Source organism: Rhodamnia argentea, chromosome 1 (assembly GCF_020921035.1).
Source record: "Rhodamnia argentea isolate NSW1041297 chromosome 1, ASM2092103v1, whole genome shotgun sequence".
NCBI lineage: Eukaryota > Viridiplantae > Streptophyta > Magnoliopsida > Myrtales > Myrtaceae > Rhodamnia > Rhodamnia argentea.
The window spans coordinates 15,644,153-15,666,239 of NC_063150.1; the positions used below are offsets into that span (position 1 = coordinate 15,644,153).

At 39.8% G+C, this 22,087-nt stretch overlaps 2 protein-coding genes across 3 annotated transcripts; both read left to right on the forward strand.

The window, feature by feature from the left end:
- Positions 1-2,508: 2,508 nt before the first annotated feature.
- LOC115753275 (UV radiation resistance-associated gene protein) lies at positions 2,509-7,732 on the forward strand. 2 transcript variants are annotated; one of them, XM_030691822.2, is made up of 6 exons: positions 2,509-2,952; positions 3,526-3,732; positions 4,660-4,837; positions 6,180-6,328; positions 6,590-6,817; positions 7,350-7,732. In XM_030691822.2, exons 1-6 carry the CDS (start codon positions 2,770-2,772, stop codon positions 7,464-7,466), a joined length of 1,062 nt encoding a protein of 353 aa, XP_030547682.2. In that variant the 5' UTR covers positions 2,509-2,769; the 3' UTR covers positions 7,467-7,732. The 2 variants fall into 2 exon arrangements, with proteins under 2 accessions (XP_030547682.2, XP_030547681.2); XM_030691821.2 differs by having other exon boundaries at positions 2,510-2,952; positions 6,174-6,328.
- Positions 7,733-9,907: 2,175 nt separating this feature from the next.
- LOC115731557 (purple acid phosphatase 15-like) lies at positions 9,908-15,142 on the forward strand. Its single transcript, XM_030662220.2, has 7 exons — positions 9,908-10,565; positions 11,097-11,288; positions 12,041-12,371; positions 12,812-13,029; positions 13,113-13,303; positions 13,621-13,905; positions 14,842-15,142. The coding sequence occupies exons 1-7, from the start codon at positions 10,289-10,291 to the stop codon at positions 14,968-14,970; spliced, it is 1,623 nt and encodes a 540-aa protein (XP_030518080.2). The 5' UTR covers positions 9,908-10,288; the 3' UTR covers positions 14,971-15,142.
- Positions 15,143-22,087: the final 6,945 nt, after the last annotated feature.

Sequence of the window (22,087 nt, forward strand, 5' to 3'; positions counted from 1 at the left end):
TTGATTGGGCGTCGTTTTAGGGGGACGGACCGATGCGTCGCCGTTTTGATCCCGAATGCTCGAGCGGCTGAGATCGATTCCGGGATTGATCTCAGGTGTCCGTTTATTTTCTTTATATCCGAATATTAGGAAAATAATATTAGAAAATAAAAAAAAATATATAAATAAATAGGATACGGCACCGTTTTTGTGTAGAGCGGGTCTGGGCGGGTCTGGACCGAGTTGATCGGTCGTTGACCGGGTTGACCCGGTCCGAAAATATTAATAAAAAAATAAATAAAAAATACATAAAAATTTCCAAAAAAATCCAAAAAAATTAAGAAAATTCATAGAAAATTCATAAAAATTTCCAGATTTTCCCAAAAATTTTCTAAAAAATTTTTAGGTCGATTTGGAACTCTTATAGTCTGGATCGAGAAATTTTGAAGTTTTGAGGGTTGATCCACATTTATCCAAAAAATTCCTGACTTTTAGAAAATAAATAAAAATTTCAAAAAAATTAGAAAAATTTCAAAAAATTCTAAAAATCACAGGAAATGGGAAATGGCCACATTCAACTGGCCCGACCCTATTTTGTGATTTTTGGGTCCCTGACCTCAAAATGACCATTTTACTCTTTTGGGCCTTCCGCCCCAAATTTTCCCGAACCATCTCAACACTTAATTGAGTTCATTACGTGGGCCGATAGGGTCATATTAGACGCGTCTTACTTGATTGATTGGTTGATTTGGCTGCGATTATCTCGATTGCGCATTAAATTTCCTAATTGTGATTGATAGGATATGCAAATTCCCGTTTGCATGATATCCTTAGATCATTAGAGCCTACCTCACCCTAAATTTCATCTGCATGAATTCCTAGGTTAGAAAATCATTCAACTTCGATAACCGAAAGGGCGTCGATGTGAATCTCGGCGTAACCAAGTCCCCGAACCCACTTCTCTGGTTTTCGTAAAATCGAACGGTTTCTCCCGACCGTTCGATAGGGTTCCTGATCATACCCTCCAAAAATTGATCGGTGGCGACTCTATATGCATGTACACTGCGCACATCTCACTCGACCACACTAAGGTTGACCCCGATAAAAATTTTCTTCACATTGCGATTCGAGTAATGGGTCTTAGGAGGGACTCGCGTGCCAAGATCCACTGTCACCTGGGTCGGAAGCGCGGCTCGTTAACCTCACTTAACAAACCCACTCTAGGAAAGGGGGGGTCCCCCCCTCCCCCCCCCCCGGGGGGGGCGCCCCCCCCAGGGAAATTTATGTTTTTTTTTGCTTTCATTTTTTAAATTTAATTTAACTAAAAATTAAGTTTAAATGGTATGTTGACAAAAAAGCCCCCGATCGGTCCGAGTATTTGGTTCACCGACCGACCAGCGAAATTAAGCCTTTATTTGAAACAACGATGACAACTTTAGGCTCTTATTTGAGACAATAAGGGCACTTTAGGCTCTTATTTCAAATAAGGTCAACTTCAAACTCTTATTTGGGAAATTAAGAGCGCTCGGGGCCCTTATTTGAAATTTTTTCTTACTTTTATAATTGAATATTAGTGAAAGTAAATGAAATAAGTTGCAATTGAAATATTTTTATCAAGATGAGAAGCGTTTTTTTTACACATGTATCCATTGTTTAATTACAACGTCAGCAAACTTGCGAAAGATGAAAGTCTTATTGAAAGAATTGGAATGCTCTTCATTCGCTCCTTAACCACCAACATGTCCAGTTAATCTTAAAATGAATTTCCATGCACGCGCCACGTGCATGTGTGCTTATTTCATTCCCATGTGACGTCATAATGAATTAAAAATGAAATCTCACTTTAGTCGGATGGCGAAATAAAATACTTGACTTTCTCTTCTTCTTTTATTTTTACCACAACCCGAAATTATTTCTAGAAAGCAATCCCTTTTATATGAACATTGTTCAAAATTTAGCAAAAGAAAACGAGAGAGAAAATGATGTTTTAGTGGAAACGGATGAGAAATTTCTTCCTTTTAGATTTACCATTTTATCCTTTTTTCTGTAGTGATTTTACATTTACCTTTCCTTTTTAAAGTCGTAATGTAAGCAATATGTAGATGATGGCAAAATGAGAAATAAAAAAAGCGAGATGATTGCGCGCTCCTCTGCCCGGCCATACTCAGGTCGTTGTCCATGTCTAATGGTTGCTCATCTCAATTGATATTCGAGGTTGCTTGACGTTGATGATCTCGGATTTCAAGTCATTACCTTCGATCTAAAGGCTGTGGCCTTGAAAGCGCGCTCGAGATTTAGGGGAAGGAGTGACCGGAGGGAGAGAAGTTCGATTTCGTTAACGAGCGTTCGAGGACATAATAAAATTTTTGTTTTTTTAAATAAAATAATTATTTTTGGACCAAAAAAATAAATAAATACAATAATTATTTATTGCACTACGTAGCGTGTGTATCGGGGAGAAATTCGATCCATCTCGTAAAAAGTCAACCATTGAAAGTCAAACTTCCACCCGTCATTCCTCTTTTCGCTTTTTGGCCCCCAACGAACAGCAGCCGCGAGCGACGCCCTCCCTCTCTCCTCCGATTCCAATTTCCCCACTCACTTTCTTTCCCAGAGAGAGAGAAACAAAGAACTTTCTCGAGAAAAATCATATTCGTCCCACGATTCCGCCTAGAAAATGGACCGGACGTCCTGAAAATCAAGCCTTAATTCGCCAGCGCCCGAGGACGATGAGGTCGACCCATGAAGTATTCTCGAAACCCCGCATCCAATCTCAATCTCTAGCCGTCGATGGAAACAAAACCGAACGCCGCTCGAGAGCCCAAGGAGACCGATCCGCCTCCCAAAGCGACGTTGATCGAGTGGGAAGATTTCGAGCCGGAGCTTGCGCGGCTTGTGAGTCTCTCCTGTGCCCTTAAAGAAGCTAAGGAGAAGAAACAGTCTCTTCATCGGCAACTCGAGTCGCTTATTCAGGTACGGTTTCGATGGCGGTGTTGAGGTTGAATGTCCTGTCTTTTGGGGTTTTCCATCGAGCTTTGAGCGATCGGTTTTACTTTCTTTACGATCCGACCTGTACATGTGGCGAATTTAGTTCAATTTTGCTCTCTGCAGCGAACGAGATTTGATCGTCTCAGCTTTGCTAGCGAAATTCGATTCTTTTGTGTTGCGTAAGTGGGGGTGCAATTATAATGTTGGCTAAGAGGTTAAGAATCTCTCAGAGAGCTTACCACTCCGGTCTTTGGACGAGAAATGGTGTGAACTAATTTTTGTACCTGTACAAAGTTTAGATTGAGTTGAAAGAAGGGGTTCGTGGTTGACTTGTAGAGAAATTTATATGGCATCACACCTTCATTGTATTGGCTGTTTTTGAGAGACCTAACTAATTATCTCCACTTGCTTTGTTTGTGTTCATGCCAGTTGTTCCGAGTTAGTGGATCACGGTAGAAATAACTTATGACCTGTTCACAAATTGTCTTATGTGTTGATTCTAGAGTTGAGATTTGATTGAATAGCCCGCGTGCTAGCGGGCGGTAACATATTTGACAGGTTAAAAACGAGTCTTTGAGAAGATTGAATGAGCTTGAGGAAATGCGGGAAAAAGTGGATGGTAGAAAGCTAGTAATGCAGAACTTGTCATTGCGTACGAACGTTGTTGTAGAAGACGCTAAAAGGAAAGAGGAAGATCTTGCCGCTGAAGTTAGGTCATTGTTAGTTGCAGGCACAGCCCTCTCGGTTGCCCGGAAACGACTGCAGGTGCTACTACTGCTATTTTACTATATTGTCTTGTGCTTAAGTCTTTTATTCAGACTTTCTATTTAAATAAATTATAGGCTTTAATTAGTCTTTATAAATAGTTTTTTAAGCTATCCTGATCCTGTACTTCAAAATATGTAAGAAGTGAATTGTACCATTATTCAAAGCCTCTGCTGGAATACTTTGAAATGCCTGTGATTTCGTTCCAGCATCTTGAGTCAAGAGGTTCCCACACTGCAGTTCTATGCTCTAGCTGACTTTGGTGTGTGGTTCATACCTATTTGGATATTTATCATTTTAGGGGATGGTTTCTGGAATTTCTGCTTTGATTTTCTTTTTGGGTTCTAAGAACAGTCTGCAGCCTGCAGACATCTTAGGACCAAAAAATACTATGATTCTTCATTCACTTTCAAAGCATCTATTTGTTTGGACTTTATGTATACAATGTGGTCGAAGAGTGCTGCAATCTGTTTTATCTATTTTGTCGCATCTATTTCGGCTCACGCTTTGCTACTTTCTGCATATATTCTGATAAACATTTAGATTGATTCTCTTCTTTCATCCGTTAGACAGGCTTAGTCTAGATTGAGCATTTGTATTATAGTAAGTTGGACTTCTTGTTATTTATCAAAAGAGGAAGGGCATCATGAAAAAATTTCTATGCTGGAAATTTCTTGACCATTAGAAAGCAAACACATTGTTTGACTAAACGAGAAAAACAGCTCTTGTGGGTTGTGGTCGATAAATCAGTCTTCCTAGGATTGCCGTCTCATGTTCAGTTGCTCGCATCAGGCGTCATTCATCCTAGTTTAGACAACATACAGAATATCCTCATTTCTTGTTGATTTTTCTCCCTTGGTTTTTCTTATAGCGTACTGCGAGTATATTTCTTTCACCCTGCCAATGTGATCGTCACTATTGCTGCAGGAATCAAATAGGTTACTTGGGCAAAGGGGTTATGGCAAGCTCAAGAATTTGCAAAGGATGCTTAGAATGAGGCAGCAGTATATGGTATCACAAGTTTCGGTGCTTTATCCTGTTAAAATATCTGTTGGACAAGCACAAGATCAAGAACTTGAATCATTTCCAAGCACTACTAGATCAGGTAATAGAAATGAAAGTTATGATTTTCTTTTTCACTAATTTGGAGGTCTTTGACTAAAGAAGACCGTGCATTTGACATCGGTTGTCAATTGTGTGATTTGCATTTCTTTGTGAGTTTGTCAATCTCAATAGTGAAAAACTTTCTAGTCAAAGCCAAAATTGTATCCTTAGGATAGTAAGGGACTATGCATTTTCAGGCTAATGATTTTGACTGCTCATGGATTAAGAAGATATGCATAAAGACACTATCCTTTCATTTTTCTTGGGAAAAGGATAACTTTGGAATTATGTTTTCTTCTGAGTTCTGATACAATGAATTTGCAAAAATTTTCAGATATGTACCATCAAAGAATACTTTGTTTTCATTAGTTTATTTGTTCTTCACCATGCTCACCTCGATGGACATTCAATATTTAGGTAAAATTGTGCAATGGATAAGCTTTTCTGGTCTTAAGAGTTCCACTGTTGCAGTGGCCTTTTCTATTTTCACTTGATGTGCTATTCTGGCCTCACTGAGCAAGATATTTATCTTTAAATCAAACTGGCTCAACCTTTTTATAGCTTATTCTGTCATGGTTTGTTGGGGTATATGGTACTTATTTACACTTTTTTTGTGGGGGAGAATTAAGCAATACTATTGGAATGAAAGTTCACTCCTGTGGGCCATTTAATTTTACAGGTAAACTAGTTGTCTGGTTTGCAAAAAGGAACAAAAAAGCGACACCATGTTTCCCAATTACTACGTGTAGAGCTTTGGTTTTCTTTGACAACATTAAAGAATGAGTTCTTCACAGTTCGTATTTTACTTCTAACCTGTACAACTATGGATTTAGCTTAATAATTGATCACCAAGGGCTTGCATTTTACTATGTTTTCTTTGGCAATGCTCTCTACTAAGGGCTTGCATTCTTCTTCAGAGAGTTCTACAGGAACATAAGGCATGATAAGGTACTTCGGGCACAGCTTTTCCAGAGAAAAGTAACTGGTGTTTACCATTAAGACCAACAGAGCTATGAAACCCACTAAAAAAAAACTTTCTTTTCTCTGGATTTAATTTAAGATATGACTTGCAATAAGATTTGTGGACTCAATCAAACAAATCCGAGATCATCTTGGTGAAGATCGTGGTCTCAGCAGCAGGTCAATGTGAGCTAGGCCTGTTTTAGCACCGTCATGATCACATATTTGCCCCATTTGTTTTCTAATTAGTTTGGATTAATTTTTCTTTTGACTGTGCTATGTATCCACATTTTAGCAAATGTAGGACTCAAATGATCCATGGTGTTTCTTCATTTCTAGACTTGTGTCATTGGTTTCTGATCTTTAGTTGCCTATAGTTTCAGGTAGCTCTGCTGGTTCTAAGCCTGTAAATCTTGAATCCTTGACGATTCTTGGCCTGCAATTGACCATGCTTCCATTTACAAAGATGAGTTTTTTCATGGATAAAAAGGAGGTCCAGAGGTCTGCGACTGCTTTGGCATATGTGGGGCATGTATGTTCCTTCTTCTGGATCAACTGTATATCGGCACCTCTGTATGTGGGTGTGTGCACTGCATGTCAGTGGGTGGTGAAAGAGAGTTGGGATCAGGAGAGTTTGATATCAGACATATCTTTGACAGGAACTTGAATCACACTTTTCCTTTGCGATTCAGTGTTGTTTGTTGGAAGGAAGTAAAATGCAACTTAACTTGAAATTTTTTGTGTGCTTTAAATGTTAGACTTTGGATTAACTGTTGCCTTGTTTGAATTGCAGGCTGTTTCTCTCATAGCTTCCTACTTAAGAGTTCCTTTGCGTTATCCATTGCATTTGGGTGGATCAAATTCGTATATAATTGATCGTGCCCCTTCTATAGATACAACTCCAGCTGATTCTTCATCAAGTACTAACCTACGTTCTAATATTAAAACCATAGAGTTTCCGCTATTTTTAGAAGGTCAGGATACGACAAGAGCAGCTTATGCTGTATTCCTCTTAAACAAGGTATACTTAATCTGCTCTACCGCTGGACTGCTTATCAGATTAACTGCTGTAAAAGTAGCATATTTATCACACAAGATTTCTGCCATTTACTTGCATCTGCAAAGCTTTTAGCTTGCATCCTTACTGAAGGTACTCTGAAGCTTGATTTCATGCACTACACATTTAAATAATAATGGAATGTGCTGCTGCATCATTATTTGTTAACTTTGTGGGGAGATGCTTGCTCTAAGATGGACTGCTGTTTCATGTCAGCATTTGGCAACTATTTAACATAGCATGTTGTCCCTATTTATCAAGTCCACATCAGGCATACTTTCTTCTATGTTTATCATACAATCTAGGTGGCTCTTTACATCGATATTGCCCTGGTTCTCTAATGTGTTTGTGCACACATTTTGCATTACAGGCACATGTGATTTTTCATGGATCTTGTAGTAGTGGCATGTCAAAAAATTTAGATCAGACTGATCGTATACCTGCTTCTCTCTTTCTTCTTCTGCATATTTTCTTTTATAATCTTCTCTTGCTGTAGGATCTAGAGCAGCTATTGAATTTCATCGGTGTTAAGAGCTTAGGACCACGCTATGTATTAGCTAATCTGAAGGAGCTTCTCAGGACTATTTTGTCTGCAGATTTTATTGATACATGATTACGACTTTCCGTGGTCCTCCCTGTAAATGGATTATGTGTGATGGAGGTGCAAATTTTTTCTTGCGCACCTCGCCTTAGTGCTTTTTCCTTATTTTTCTCTTTGGCTTACAATTGATGAGTGACCCAACGTACGGATTAAGTATGGTCTACTAATCATGGAGCTGTAAGAGGATTGTATAGATTTCTGACTGGTTAATTCTTTTGACCTTGGAAGGTTGGTATACGGAATTGTAACTTCATCAAAGAAGGAAAAGTCTTCTAATCAAACGATTCAGTTGTGCCGAGGTAGACTCATTGTTAAGGCTCACAACATTCTGTTCATTGCAACTATTGCTATTTACTGTTTATCATCGTTATACCGAGCTCTGACTGTGCATTCATGGGGTTGTGAGAAATTGCCTTGGTTGTATTTGGTCTGTTAAGCCTTAACAAAGAACTAGAACATAATAGAAAAATGACTACACTCATCTTCTTATGGGTAAGTGGGACTTTTCTTCAGCTCAAACTTGGAAGTGCAGGAGGTACCTCTTCATACTCTCCGGCTACAAGCTTATGTGGCACAACTCTTACAACAAAACCAGACGTGCCAATTCCTGCACGGAGCTCTATGAATGTCTCAAGCGACTTCATCCACATTAGGATCGTCTTCAATCCTACTCTTGACAGCAAACTCAACGCTGCTTAATATTCAAGCCCGCCTCGAGGTGGCGAAGTTTTCCCCTTCACCTCCAAATGGTCCTCCCGACTCTTTTCTAGCCGTAGCTAAACCGTAAGGACAAGCCACCATAACTAGATAGTAGATAGGACAAGTTTCAAAGCAGTATCTTTTCGAGTACTTCCCAAACGAATGGCCTTGAGGTTGCCAAGTACTTAGATCGCTTGTGTAATTTCAATAGACAAAAACATCAATCAAGCAAGACTCCATTCCCATCCTTCTACTTACTCTATTTCCACACATAAAATAAAATAAAATAAAATAAAATAAAATTGATGAAACTTTCCTTCAAATGTTACTCGTTTTGGCATCATTGACGCACTCCACCGTCAATTAATGGTTCTTAATGTTTTATGTTCTTCTTAATATTTGAATTGGGTGATAGCACCGCTGTTAAAACAGAAGTTACAACCGGACCGGACCAAAGCAACCCGAATCGATAACTTCGTTTGGGATTGGGTTTCATAATTATATTATTAGGTTACCATTTCTACATACAAATTCATTATGTAATCGTATTTTTGTGGGCTAGGATATCATAGAAAAGATCGTAATCCTCATTGATTTCCTTAACTTATGCTCTTAAGAACATGACATAGGGGATTCGGTTCATAAATATGCACTTTCTACACCCTCATTCGAGTGTTATTAGGTTAAACCCATAACCATTTTCGATCCATACTCTAAAATCTTAATCACTCTGGGTTAACTTAGTTCGACTCATCCGTTTACTCGCAGATTAGATCTTCTTCGCAGTATCACATGTTGCTTATTTTATAGATGCCACAGCTCTTTCTTTCCAAAGGGTGTCGAAAGCTCGTCTTTTGTTTGACATCGATAAATACCATACGGCACTAAACTTAAGCTAAAGGTTAACTCCCCCTTTGTTTCCTAACGCAATTGCGAATCGACTCATCATCAACAGCTTCCGATAAAACGGAACAAGAATCATTAGCGATTTGCATAGTATTGTCTGTTCGACTCGGCTTGAGGTCTGTCGGGCTTTTCTATGCAGAGCTCATCGATTTTGGTAGAGAAGGCGTTCCAAATTGAATCGCAGAATCTGTCGAATGTATCACCCACAAGGCGTTAAAAGAAGATATCAATGGACAAGTTTGCACGTTTCTTTCTTTACTCAGCTTTCTAATAGTCATGAAGAATTGCGGATAACGTCTCTGCCTTGGCTGGCTAACCCGAATCGTCAACATCACGTGATTGGACCAATACTAGCAAATCCAAAAGTATATTCTCTTTGTAAATCATACCCAAAAAAAAAAAAAAAAAGCTATGTTAAGAGAATTCTCGAGTTTTTTATTTTCGATCTATATAAAGGATTTCAAAATATATTTATGTAGGAATTGTTCCACATCAATCGTGTAAAGGACTAATGATCAATTTATAAGTGTGATGAAAATTCTTATTCTTTGAGCTAGCTTTTGGGATGATAAAGATCAAAGACCACCTAACACACTAATATCAAAATTTAATTTACTAACAATTCTGGATCCAACAATCACACGATACGTAAGAACCTTATTCAAGATCACCTAACACTTTATGAATTCATATTGTCTGAACCCAAATAATTATGCAGTAGATAAGCCTCACAGAAAATCTAATAACTATTTCGAACGTATCCCACCGTGAAAAAGGAAAAGAAAATAATTTACGCCAACCGTCTTAATTTTTAGTTTGTTTTTTTTTGGTAAGTTGCATTAATTAAATTAAAGTCACAATGTAAAGTCCCGCGGAAACAACCGGACAACTTCCTCGTCCACCTCGTGCCCGACCCCGACTCTCTCTCTCTCTCTCTCTCTCTCTCTCTCTGCAGCAAGCAAGTCTAGACACTCAGGAACCAGTCGCAATGGCGGTAGCTTCTTCTTCGACCTTTCGCGTTTGGCGTTTTCTGGCGAAGTACCCATCTCGTCCACTTCTCTAGTTTTTCAGCACGACCCACAACGGCGAACGCGTGATGCGCTTTCTCACGTGAAAAACCACTCCCTCTCTCTCTCTCTCTCTCTCTCTCCATATCCAACCGCTTATTTAACTCCTCGCCGTCGCCGTCGTCGTCGTCGTCGTAACAGTCCGTCTCTCACGCGCAAGAAATGGCGGCAATGCCGCCGGTGCTGTTCCGGGTCTCGCTCGCCCTGTCTTGCTTCTTGCTCTGCTCCGAGCCCGCGCTCGTCGGAGGAATCCCAACGACTCTCGAGGGGCCGTTCCCGCCGGTGACGGTGCCCCTCGACAAGAGCTTCCGAGGAAACGCCGTCGACTTGCCGGACACCGACCGTCGGGTCCAGAGGACGGTCTCCGGGTTCGAGCCGGAGCAAATCTCCGTCTCCCTTTCCTCCAACTACAACTCCGTCTGGATTTCTTGGATCACGGGTATGTTCGCCTTTGCGGGTGCTTTTCCATTTTTGCCAAATTGGCTCCGACTTCTGATAATATTCGTTCTTTATTTTTCTGGTTTTTCTTCATTGGATTGTGATCGAGATAAATGCGAATAGGCCACGGATATGCAAGAGATCGAATGGAGCTTGACTTTTAGACTTGGATGAGACAAATCTGACTTGACCGTGAAATCAGATATTTATGTGACTTTAGTCATGGTTAGTTGGGTGTAGTGTGATTGGTCCTTACAATTCTTAGATAAAGATGATGTCGGTGGGTGGGAGTTGGATTTATCTAGTGGCAATTGTGTATATGTGGATTCGATTGGACTATGAAATCCGACCGTAATTTGGTTAAAGGTTCAGTATGAGATTATGATACGGTAGTTTGGTTGTTTGTCTGGCTCAAGCCGGATCGAAAACCTGGGTATTTGTGATGTTTTTCATGCTAAGGAGCAGCACAATGGCTGTGATTGTTACTCACAAGGTTGTGTCTGCTACCGATGTTTCTCTGAAATGTTTGCAGGAGAGTTCCAGATAGGTGACAACATCGCCCCGTTGGATCCGAACAGTGTGGGGAGTGTTGTTTCTTACAGGGTCTCAAGTTCTGGACGGCGTCGTCAGGCGACCGGTTATTCGCTGATTTACAACCAACTTTATCCCTTCGAAGGTCTCAAAAACTACACTTCTGGCATTATACACCATGTTCGTCTGAAAGGTATTGTACGCATCATTGTTCTTGCGTCAATGAAGTTTTAAAACTATAGTGTCGAAGCAGCAATAGCATATTTGTGAGAAATATCCTGCTCTGCCTTTCCTTTCTTTTTCTTTTTGGCTGGAAGTTGATGTAAGGCTACTGACAAAAATCAATCTGATTAACTATGGTGAAGGACGGAGATTGCTCGCTGCCGAGCTAGTGTGAACTTTTACTTTCACAGCCTGTAACAAAAGCTTTGTTCACTCATCTGCTGTTAGAGCAGTAAAGTTGCATTGTAGTATCTGAACCTTCTCATGTGTAGCTTATCTATTTTTTTGTTACTTACATAGGTCATAAAGAAAAGGAAATGCTAAATAAAAATTTCTCAAATCATCCTTCATTTGAATCTGTGACCAATGCTTTCCTAGTTGTCCCAACATTTTGGCTCCTTTTTCAGTTAGTCATATGTGAAGCTCCACTTGATTTAGCAGTTCGTTTTCTTCTGTCAAATTCTTAATTTTCTCAAGCTTGGAAGTACATCTAGAAACGAAATGTGAGGAAAACTCTCTGAAGAAATTTCCGGAATGTCAGATGTTCTTGCAGTTAGTAATCTCAACGTAATTTTCCGAAACTTGTCCGAACATCAGACATATTCTAGCGGCTTAACTTTGGCACTACACTGTCACGGACTTTTGCCATTCCTACTTTTAAGGGATTTTGGTTGCCGATATTTTCCACTCTGATATCACTTACTGACTTTGGTTTATCTTCAGGGTTGAAGCCCAACACATTATACTATTACCAATGTGGAGATCCTTCAATAGCAATGAGCGATATATATTATTTTAGGACTATGCCCGTCGCTGGCCAGAGGAGTTACCCCAGCAGAGTGGCCGTGGTTGGTGACTTGGGTCTTACATACAATACCACTTCGACGGTCGACCACATGCTGAGTAATCATCCTGATCTTGTTCTTATGGTCGGGGATGTGACTTATGCTGACTGGTATCTCACAAATGGAACTGTGACCGATTGCTACTCCTGCTCGTTTCCACAAACTCCTAAGCATGAAACCTACCAGCCACGATGGGATTATTGGGGCAGGTTGACATACTACTTTTTTCTTTCTAGTTGGAAAATAATGAGTCACTTTTATTCAGTCTTGACTAGGACAGCGGAGTCGCTAACTAGTTGGCTGAGATGATTTCTGTTCATTTCGAATCTTATGAAGAGTCGAAATAATATCATATCAGCGATTAGGGTGCCTCATTCTCACTAATCTGAAGTGGAAATAGAGCCAACAATTCTTGATGGGGTTTCAAATGCAATTCATCTGAGAGTGCAGCGAAAGGAATCTCCTACATTCTTGCTAATATTTTGCTCTTGGAGTTCTCTCAAGAGCTCGTGTGGATGCTTTTGAAAAACTGTGAATTTGGCCTCAAGCATTGTGTTCCCGATGAAGCATTTAATTTTCTTTGTATGCTGGCTTTCACAAACTCATTGGAGTCTCATATAATCTTTTTCTTTTTCTTTTTTCACTTCAGGTTTATGCAGCCTCTAGTGTCGAAAGTGCCCATCATGGTTATAGAAGGAAATCATGAGATTGAAGGACAGGCTGAGAATCGAACTTTTGTCGCCTATAGTTCTCGATTTGCATTTCCATCCAAAGAAAGTGGATCATCGTCTACGTTTTACTATTCCTTCAATGCTGGCGGCATACACTTTTTAATGCTTGGTGCCTATATTTCTATTAATAAATCATGTGAGCGTCGTCCTTCTGTTTTTTCCCTCGAATAGTAGGATCTTCAGAAGCATGTCTCTCACACTAGTATGCTTTTGCCTCAGCGGATCAGTTCAGATGGTTAGAGAAAGACCTGTCTAAGGTTGACAGAGAAGTCACACCATGGCTGGTGGCTACATGGCACCCTCCTTGGTACAGCACTTACACGGCACATTACAGAGAGGTAGAGTGCATGAGGGTTGCAATGGAGGATTTGCTGTACAGTTATGGGGTTGATGTCGTCTTTGTTGGACATGTAAGTCACCATTCCCCATCGTTTATCTGTTATTTGATGCCCCAGCAAAAGGTTCACTGTTGCTTTTTTCGAACTCGGAATAGAGGGTGCAAATGTTTTTAGTCTTTTTTGTCTCGTATATCCATCTTAGGCATTATATGAGGCAGATCGATACATAATCCAGTTCTGAGCATTAGCTGCATCTCAGCAATATGGCATGCTCAAACATTTTGTGGAACTTTTGCAATGGGTCTTTATCTTTGTGATCGAGTAGGCCCTCTTCTTCTGTTGAGCATGATCAACGGTTGACATGAATCTCTATCGGAAATAATCAACAGGTTCATGCCTATGAGCGGTCAAATAGAGTATACAACTACACTCTAGATCCCTGTGGTCCTGTTCACATCACGGTCGGAGATGGTGGTAACCGAGAGGACCTGGCAATTACACATGCAGATGAACCTGGAAACTGTCCAGACCCAAGTACCAGCCCTTATAGGTACATGGGTGACTTCTGTGCCTTTAACTTCACATCAGGCCCTGCTGCAGGCAAATTCTGCTGGGACAGGCAACCGGAATATAGCGCTTACAGAGAAAGCAGCTTCGGGCATGGAATTTTTGAGGTAACTAACAATCCCTTAATTGCTCTACACGACTGTATCGAGAGGTATGTACCGAATGCATGATATTCTCTTGTTAGGATTTATGAAAGCAATGCCGCATTTTCGGCTTAAGTACACCTCAAGTGCCATAAGTTGTGTACGACGCTCACTTTAGTGCCAAAACTTTCAAATCGATCACTTTAGTGCTAAGTGTTTGTAATTTCGATTACTTCAGTGCCAAAACTTTCAAAACGATCACTTTAGTGCTAAATTTTTGTAACTTTGATCACTTAAGTGCTAACTTCTTTTAAAAAGGATCACTTTAGTGTCAAATTCACCGAGCCACGTCATCTCAAATATTAATAAAAAATACCACATGTCGAATTTTTGGCAAGCCACGTTAGCTTTGGCACTAAAATGATTGTTTTTAGAAGAAGTTGGCACTTAAGTGATCGAAGTTACAAAAACTTAGCACTAAAGTGATCGATTTGAAAGTTTTGGCACTAAAGTGAGCGCCGTACACAACTTATGTTACTTGGAGTATACTTAAGCCCCGCATTTTCAGTGTAGATAAACATTCTGAGTAAGAAAGCACCGTGAAACTTCAACATGCGAAACCCTCCGTTACAAACTTACGACTGCCATATTCATTCTACATCCTAAAATGCTCAGTTCATGATCTTTCTAGTCTGCCGCCGCTTCTGGAGTGACCATACAATTATTCAATTTGCATTTGTGGTGATCCCCAAGATGAGGTGTAAAACAGATGAAAACATTCAATTCCCCTCCTTTATTCGCAGAAAAAAAAAAATCAAAATTGTAACATCATTTTCGACACTAGTCTCTCATTTCCTCAAACAAAAGTGAAAGAATTGAGCATTCCATCTCACCTGTGCATTCGGAAAGAAAGAATGTTTAGGGAGATTTTGACGGTCACCGCCTTTTCCGCTCGTGTAGGTGAAGAATGAGACTCATGCTTTGTGGACATGGCATCGTAATCAAGACTTGTACAAGTATGCAGGAGACGTCATCTACATCGTTCGGCAACCTGATAAGTGCCCAATCAAGGGGAAGAGAAACATCTGACCAAGTCCATAAGACCAGACAATTCATAGAACAGATCAAGATTAAATTTTTGAGAAGAAAATTTAGCAGTTGTTACTTCTACAGTTGATACAGAGAGCTGTTGCTGCTTCTACAGGAAGCTAATTATAGGATTGTGGGCAAGAGGATGCATTTGTCTATTTCACGTGTAAAACGCAGTCGTGTGAAGAAACCAGTGTTCTTGATCATAAGTCAAGTACAAGGAATGTTCGTACCAAATGGACATATTTTTCTGAATGTTTGTTGTGCTTATGCGTATAATCTTGTACGATGAAAAGAAAATACAAAATTAGAGGGAACTACATGATACTCATTAGACAATACAAAATCGATTCTTTCTTTCCATGTCCTATGGAAAAAGTAATAAAAAGTCATAAACCTATTGCATTAGTAACAATTCAATCATAAACTTTTTAATTGAATTAATTTAGTCCTCAATTTTTTCATATTGTTATCAATTGAATCCATCTAGCCAATTTAGGCAAAAAAATTGATAACACGGATGCCGACCGTTTTACATGGCGTGGCCGGCGTTAATATGATCATTTTCAAATTATATTTCAAAATTTTTTTTGAATATTATTATTATTATTATTATTATTTTCTTTTATTATGTTTTCCTTTCATTTTGGCCTAGAAGGTCGCCAGGGTCACCAACAACCTTGGCCATTGTGCAAGGATGAGGGCAAGGCAGCCCTCGCCGGCAAAAATGAAAGAATAAAAATTAAACATTCAATTTTCTTAAAAAATAATAAAAATATCCATGTCAACGTCAATCTCGCTATATAGGATAACCGACATCTATATCAATAATTTTCGGCCTAAATTGGACAGATAAACTCAATTGATATCAATGGGAAAACATTTAGGACTAAATTGATTCAATTGAAAAGTTTAGTCTTGAATTAGTATCGAAACAATAGATTGAGGACTTTTTTTTATACTTTTCCCCTCGTCCTGCTGAAATGTGTCCAGGCCTTTTCTTGTTTTGCCAAAACAAAAATAAATATGACCGAATTCGACTAGCAGAGTTCATGATGTTAATCATCCAAAACATGACCCTAACTTCAGTTCATAAGTGAACATAATTGTTGACACCCGAATTTTTAATCGGTTTTCTTTAGTTTTATTTTCCAAAATTCATTAAAAATTCACAAAAAATTAAAAAATTATAAAATCAACATTGGAAGCCTTGGCCAAGCATAAGGAACCAATTTGGAACAAAAAATAATTTTTCATGTTTTTCGCATTTTTTTTAATATTTTCGAAAATAGGAAAATACTTGAAAAATTCATAAAAAATACTTTTCGAGATCGAAAAAATACAGAAAAATGTTCAATATTTTTCTTTTAATTCCTTTTTCATATTGACCTCAAGAAAAATCAAAAATTGAGTTCAATTTTAGGTGTTTCTTCATAATGCCTAAGGTTGAATTTGCATAAAAAATACCAATTGAGTCTTTTTATTTGCAATTTTTGCACTTTTTAAGTCTAGACATTCAATTGTGGTCCCTTTGAACTTCAATTTGATCGATTGCACCCTTAATTGCGCGAATTGCACAAATTGCACAGAAATTCTTAAAAATTTTGCAATTTAGTCCCTCAACTTGCCAATTTTTGAAATTACTTTTAATTGAGGGACTATCATGGTAAAATTGGACTGTCACCCTATGTTTTCATACATTTAGAATTGATTGGAATGGGTCTCATGGTCCAATTTGGTCAAATTGACACTCAATTGAACTTTTTCCTAATTTGGGCAATTTGAAAAATTTGGGGTTTTCATGTAAATTGATGGGAAATTTTGGGCAAAAACACATTTCTTGATAATATCCAGGCCCTAGAATCCAATTTTTAGGTTTAATTGCAAAAATTCCCAGTCAATTTGAATTAATTTTGAAAATTGTGCAAAAATGACTATCGAACCAGGTTCGAGCCGGTCCGATTCGCCTGGTCGGACCGGTCGAACCGGTCCAGCACAGTACTTCGTCTTCTCCAAATTGTCGCTCAAATTGCAGAATCAACAATGAATTTCAATGATCAAATTGAGAGCCAATTCGACTCTAATTGACTCAATTGATAGAGGGCTTTTATTCTGTAGGTTGAGAGGCGTCAATCCTCACCGGCGGCGAGGCCGATGCTCGCCGGAGACGGCAGGAATCGGCGGTCAAAGGGTCGGTGCACACGAAAGTCAACATCCTGCAAATCGAGTGCAATTCGCGCATAATTGACATCGCCGGAGCACCAAACGGAGTCCAACGGAATCGTATTCCGTTCTTGACGCCGTTTAGACCATTTGGCACGCTCGAACACGTGCGAAGGGAGCTCGGCCAGCTCACACTCGACGCGCGCAAATTCGAAAGTTGGTATAAATAGCTGGGAAGCTTCGCGAACAAAAAAGAGGCTCATTCGTGCTCGCCAAGATACAACAAACTAGAGAGAGAGAGAGAAAACGAGAGAGAGCTCGTTCTCCCGCTCGCTCGGTCGAGAACTTGAGCTCGACCGTGCGATCTTCGTGAGGCGAATCCAGGTTGAATCGGAGCTCAAGATCACTCCCGGGAGCTTCACATAGGTGCCGGAAGTTGATCGCACCAGCTCGCTCGGTCTGCGAACTCCTAAATCGGTAAGTTGAACTCTCGAGCTTAGTTCGGCACGTTCATGGCATCTCACTTGTTTTGGACATATTCATTGCAATTATTGTGTGCGTTTTGGCCTTTGAACGTTGCTGATCACATCTGCACTTCCATTTTGCATCGATTTTCCATGAATACCTGCAATCGAGTCCGTCAACTTTAACCTTCATGGCCGAACACCGTCGAAGCTTGCCTAGGTGATTCTAGGCCAAACCAGGTCAATCTGACCTGCGGGTAAGGTTTCTAAACCTCCTGCGAGTGAATCCCGTGGTTGAATCGAATAGTTATGCTCTATTTCGTATGATCGAGTTTTGAGATGTCGAACCTATGCGAGCTTGATTCTTAGTGATTCGGTGGATGAAACCGCTTGATTTTTGACTATGTTGATCGGGAGGGTGAGTCGAGTCGATTCGCGGTGGTTTTACACCGATCCGGCGAGATCTCACCGTTGGATCTCGCCGGAGAGCTTCTGACCGTTCGTTTGTTGTCGTCGAAAGGAAGGAGATGAAGGCGACCCGGCACGGTCAACGAGTCAAAAGGCTGAGTTGTCGCTCGGTGTTTGGTCCAGGTGGTCGCCGACTCGGCTCGGCCGTTGGCGCGCGAGCTGAGTCAGATCTGATCCGACGGCCCGGATTATTGGTTGAGTTTGATTCTGGGCCGTTGGATCTTTATTTTGTATTTTCAAATATTCGATTATATTAGATAGAAATTAGGAAATAGTAAAACGGCGCCGTTTAGCCTAGGGTATGCGTCGTCGTTTTAGTCATATGAAGAGCGAACGGTCCGGATCGAGTTTAGAATCAATCATAGCCGTTCAAGGTTTTAATTCATACTACGTCGTTTTTGTTCTATGTGAGTGAACGGTCCGGATCAGAACAAAGGGTTAATCGTAGCCATCGGTACATTTAGCCGAGGCGACGTCGTTTTGCATATAGGGTCAGAAACGTTGCCGTTTTGATTCGGGAGAGATTGACGGCTCGGATCGAACTTCGTGATTTAATCTTGACCGTCTGTATTAGAGCGGTGCGGCGTCGTTTCGTTTAAGGCAGAGTCGACGGCTGAGATTAATTCACGGATTGATCTCGGCCGTCCATCCAATTTTTTGTATATTCGGGATATTAGAAAATAATTTAGAAAATAGAAAATAAATAATAAATAGCATACGGCGCTGTTTTAGGCGTAGAGGGATCTGCGAGCGGTCGGACCGGGTTGACCGGCCGTTGACCGGGTTGACCAGGTCCGGTTTAATAATAAAAAAATAATAAAAAATAAAAAGAAATTTCCAAAAAAAATCCAAAAAATTGCAAAAATACTTAGAAAATTCATAAAAATTCCCGGATTTTCACAAAAAATTTCTAAAAATTCCTAGATCGATTCGGGACTCATAAAGTCTGGATCGAGAAATTTTGAGACTTCAAGGGTCGATTAATTTCGATCCGGAAAATTCCCAATATTTTTGAAAAAATAAATAAAAATCCCAAAAAATAGAAAAATTAGAAAAAATTCAAGAAAATCACAAAAAATGAGAAATGGCCACATTCAACTGGCCAAATCGAAATTTTGTGATTTTCGGGTCCCGAACCCCAAAAAATGACCATTCTACCCTTCCGGGCCTTCCGCCCCAAATTTTTACCAAATCACCCCGACACCCAATTTGAAATTTACGTGGACCGATAGGGTCATATTAGACTTGTTCATTTGATTTGATGGATTTTGATTGCTTTGATTGTGCTTTTAAATTTTTCTGATTGTGATTGATTAGGATATAAAATTCCTATCCGCATGAAAAATTAGAATTGTTAGGACCTACCTCACCCGATATTGCATCTGCATGAATTCCTAGATTAGAAAAACAATCAACATCGGTAACCGAAAGGGCGTCAAATATGAAACTTGGCGTAACCAAATCCCCGGACCCAAAATCTACGGTTTTCGCGGAACCGAACGGTTTCTCCCGACCGCTCGGTAAGGTTTTCCGATCGTACCTTCCAATAAATCGATCGGTGGCGACTCCAAATTGCATGTACATCTCGCACATGCCACCCGACCACACAAGGTCAATTTCGATATTTGAAAAATTTTACCCGACATCGCGATTCGAGTAATGGGTCTTGGGAGAGACTCGCGATCCCCCATATGTATATGTCTATAAAAGGAGGGGATCGGCTCGTTAGCCCTATTCCACCCCGGGAAGGAAATTTCCGGGAGGGTCGCGACAATAATGAGACAAAACATCATTTCCTCATTAACATTGACAAAGTACGTCTGCAGGAATTCCCAGACTGCAATTTAAGCCCGAAAGATATGATAAAAAAAATTCGGTGAAAATTTCCCCAAAAATAATTTCACAACAACGCAATTTGCAGCTCATTAAACCTCAAAAGGAAAAAAAGTGGGTATATGATTCAGGGTAAATGACAACCCCGTTGTTCATCGAGCCTCTATATCCCTCTCTCTGCCTTCTCTCTTGTATCTCCCTCCAAAACGGCTCACAATGCTCTTGAGGGACAAAGAATCAAGAAAAATATATGAAGGATACAAAATCCGATCTAACACATACTCAAAAACAGCGGAAACATGCCCAATAGATCACCGGATTCACCGATCGACGAAGATACATCACGAGGACATACCTTATTGTTCACCGATTAGATGCCCTTTGCGATCACGGAGTTTTTCTCTGTCAAACGACAATCGACGATGGGAGGAGCGTTCTGCGTTTTTTTTATTTTCTTGAAATGACAGAATGAAGTTACAGAGAGGAGAACGAAGGAGAGTGCGTCAGTTATTGACGTAAAGCCAACCAACGTGATTCTTCACGTTTGAGCAAATAATCGCTCATTGGGGTGTGGTTGCCCGCATGGGCGCACACCGTATCTCCTGTGGACCCCACTTCAATATTTTATCTAATATCTCCCACTCGCCCATGTAGGGCAAACAACTCCTATTTGTCCACGGAGGACTAACAACTAAACTTTTCATTTTCGCAAAGTTCATATTGGCAAATAATCCGTGCGACCAGCATACACCGAGAGCTCGTTGTCATATATCCGTTGGGAGTATATGATGACTCTAAAATTGGACATAAAAAGAAATGAATTGTATGCTGTACCCTAGATCAATCGATCACATATAAATTTCTCACTAGATCTCAATTTAAAATTGACATATTATATTCACAATTATGATCACACCAAATAACCATAATTGACCGATCTGTGAATATAATTCATAATGTGACTTAAAACTCCAAATCAATCTTCCTCATTCATTAGATCTCTCAATCTCGGTTCAGCTCGCTTTTCTAGCAATGTCCCTTTAGATCGAATCAATTTCATGACCATAGGCAACACCCTAAGATAGCAAACACTAAATAGAGACCTTGAGAATAACGAAGAGTCATGAGGGTACAAAAATGAGGAATTTTATCCTCGAGAGTCTCACACGGCATAGAGAAGTTGAGATCAAAACTCTTGCCTACTCTCATTGGTCGATAGTGCATACGTAATATGAAATACGTATTACGGTATGTTCTCCTTCCCTATGGAGCGTATGTCTTTCTATTTTAATACCGTACGGATGCTCATCTTGACACACTCAGTGTTTAACTTGAGTTCACCTAACAATTCCAACTACGAGTTTTTCATCAAAACTCTCATCCGGCATTTAAGACGGATAAAGCGAAATATGTGGGTTATTTCACTTCCGGACATTGTAAGTAATAAGTCCTCATCTTAACATCATGTTAAGGCGGTATTAGTATTTTAAGCTTGAGCTCTCAATTATCACCTAGATAATAAGTTTAAAATTGCCTCATCTCTATTCACTACATAAGTAAATAGAGGCGGTTACCCGTGTGAGTGGGCTAACCTCTCATCCGTCCGATATACCTTTTTAACATATAGTGCACCAAGCATTAACATGCATGAATATCAAATAAACTTATAGACTTTAATATTGATAAACAACATCATCAATTATTGACGTTCGGGGAAAAATTACAAATATTCAATACATTAACCTCTACGGAGTCCTAGAGTCTTTATATGACCAAAGAAAACATCTCTAGGAATTGGCTTTGTCATGGGATCTGCTAACATTCTATGCGTAGATATATACCGTAGGTTCACTTCCTTTCGTGCTTCCATGTCCTTGACATAGTTATACTTAATGTCTATGTGTTTGGTCTTACTATGAAACTTAGGATCTTTAGTATAAGCCATTGCTGCTTGACTATCACAATAAACCTTCACGGGTTTTGCAGCATCTCCTGTAACACCCAAATGATCCATAAATCTTCTAAGCCAAACACCTTCTTGTGCTGCCGCCGATAATGCCACGAACTCGGCTTCCATGGTGGATAAGGCTATACACTGTTGTTTCTTACTGCTCCATGATATGTCGCCATTATTCAGTAAGAATACATTTCCGGAAGTGGATTTTCTCTCATCCAAATCTCCTCCCCAG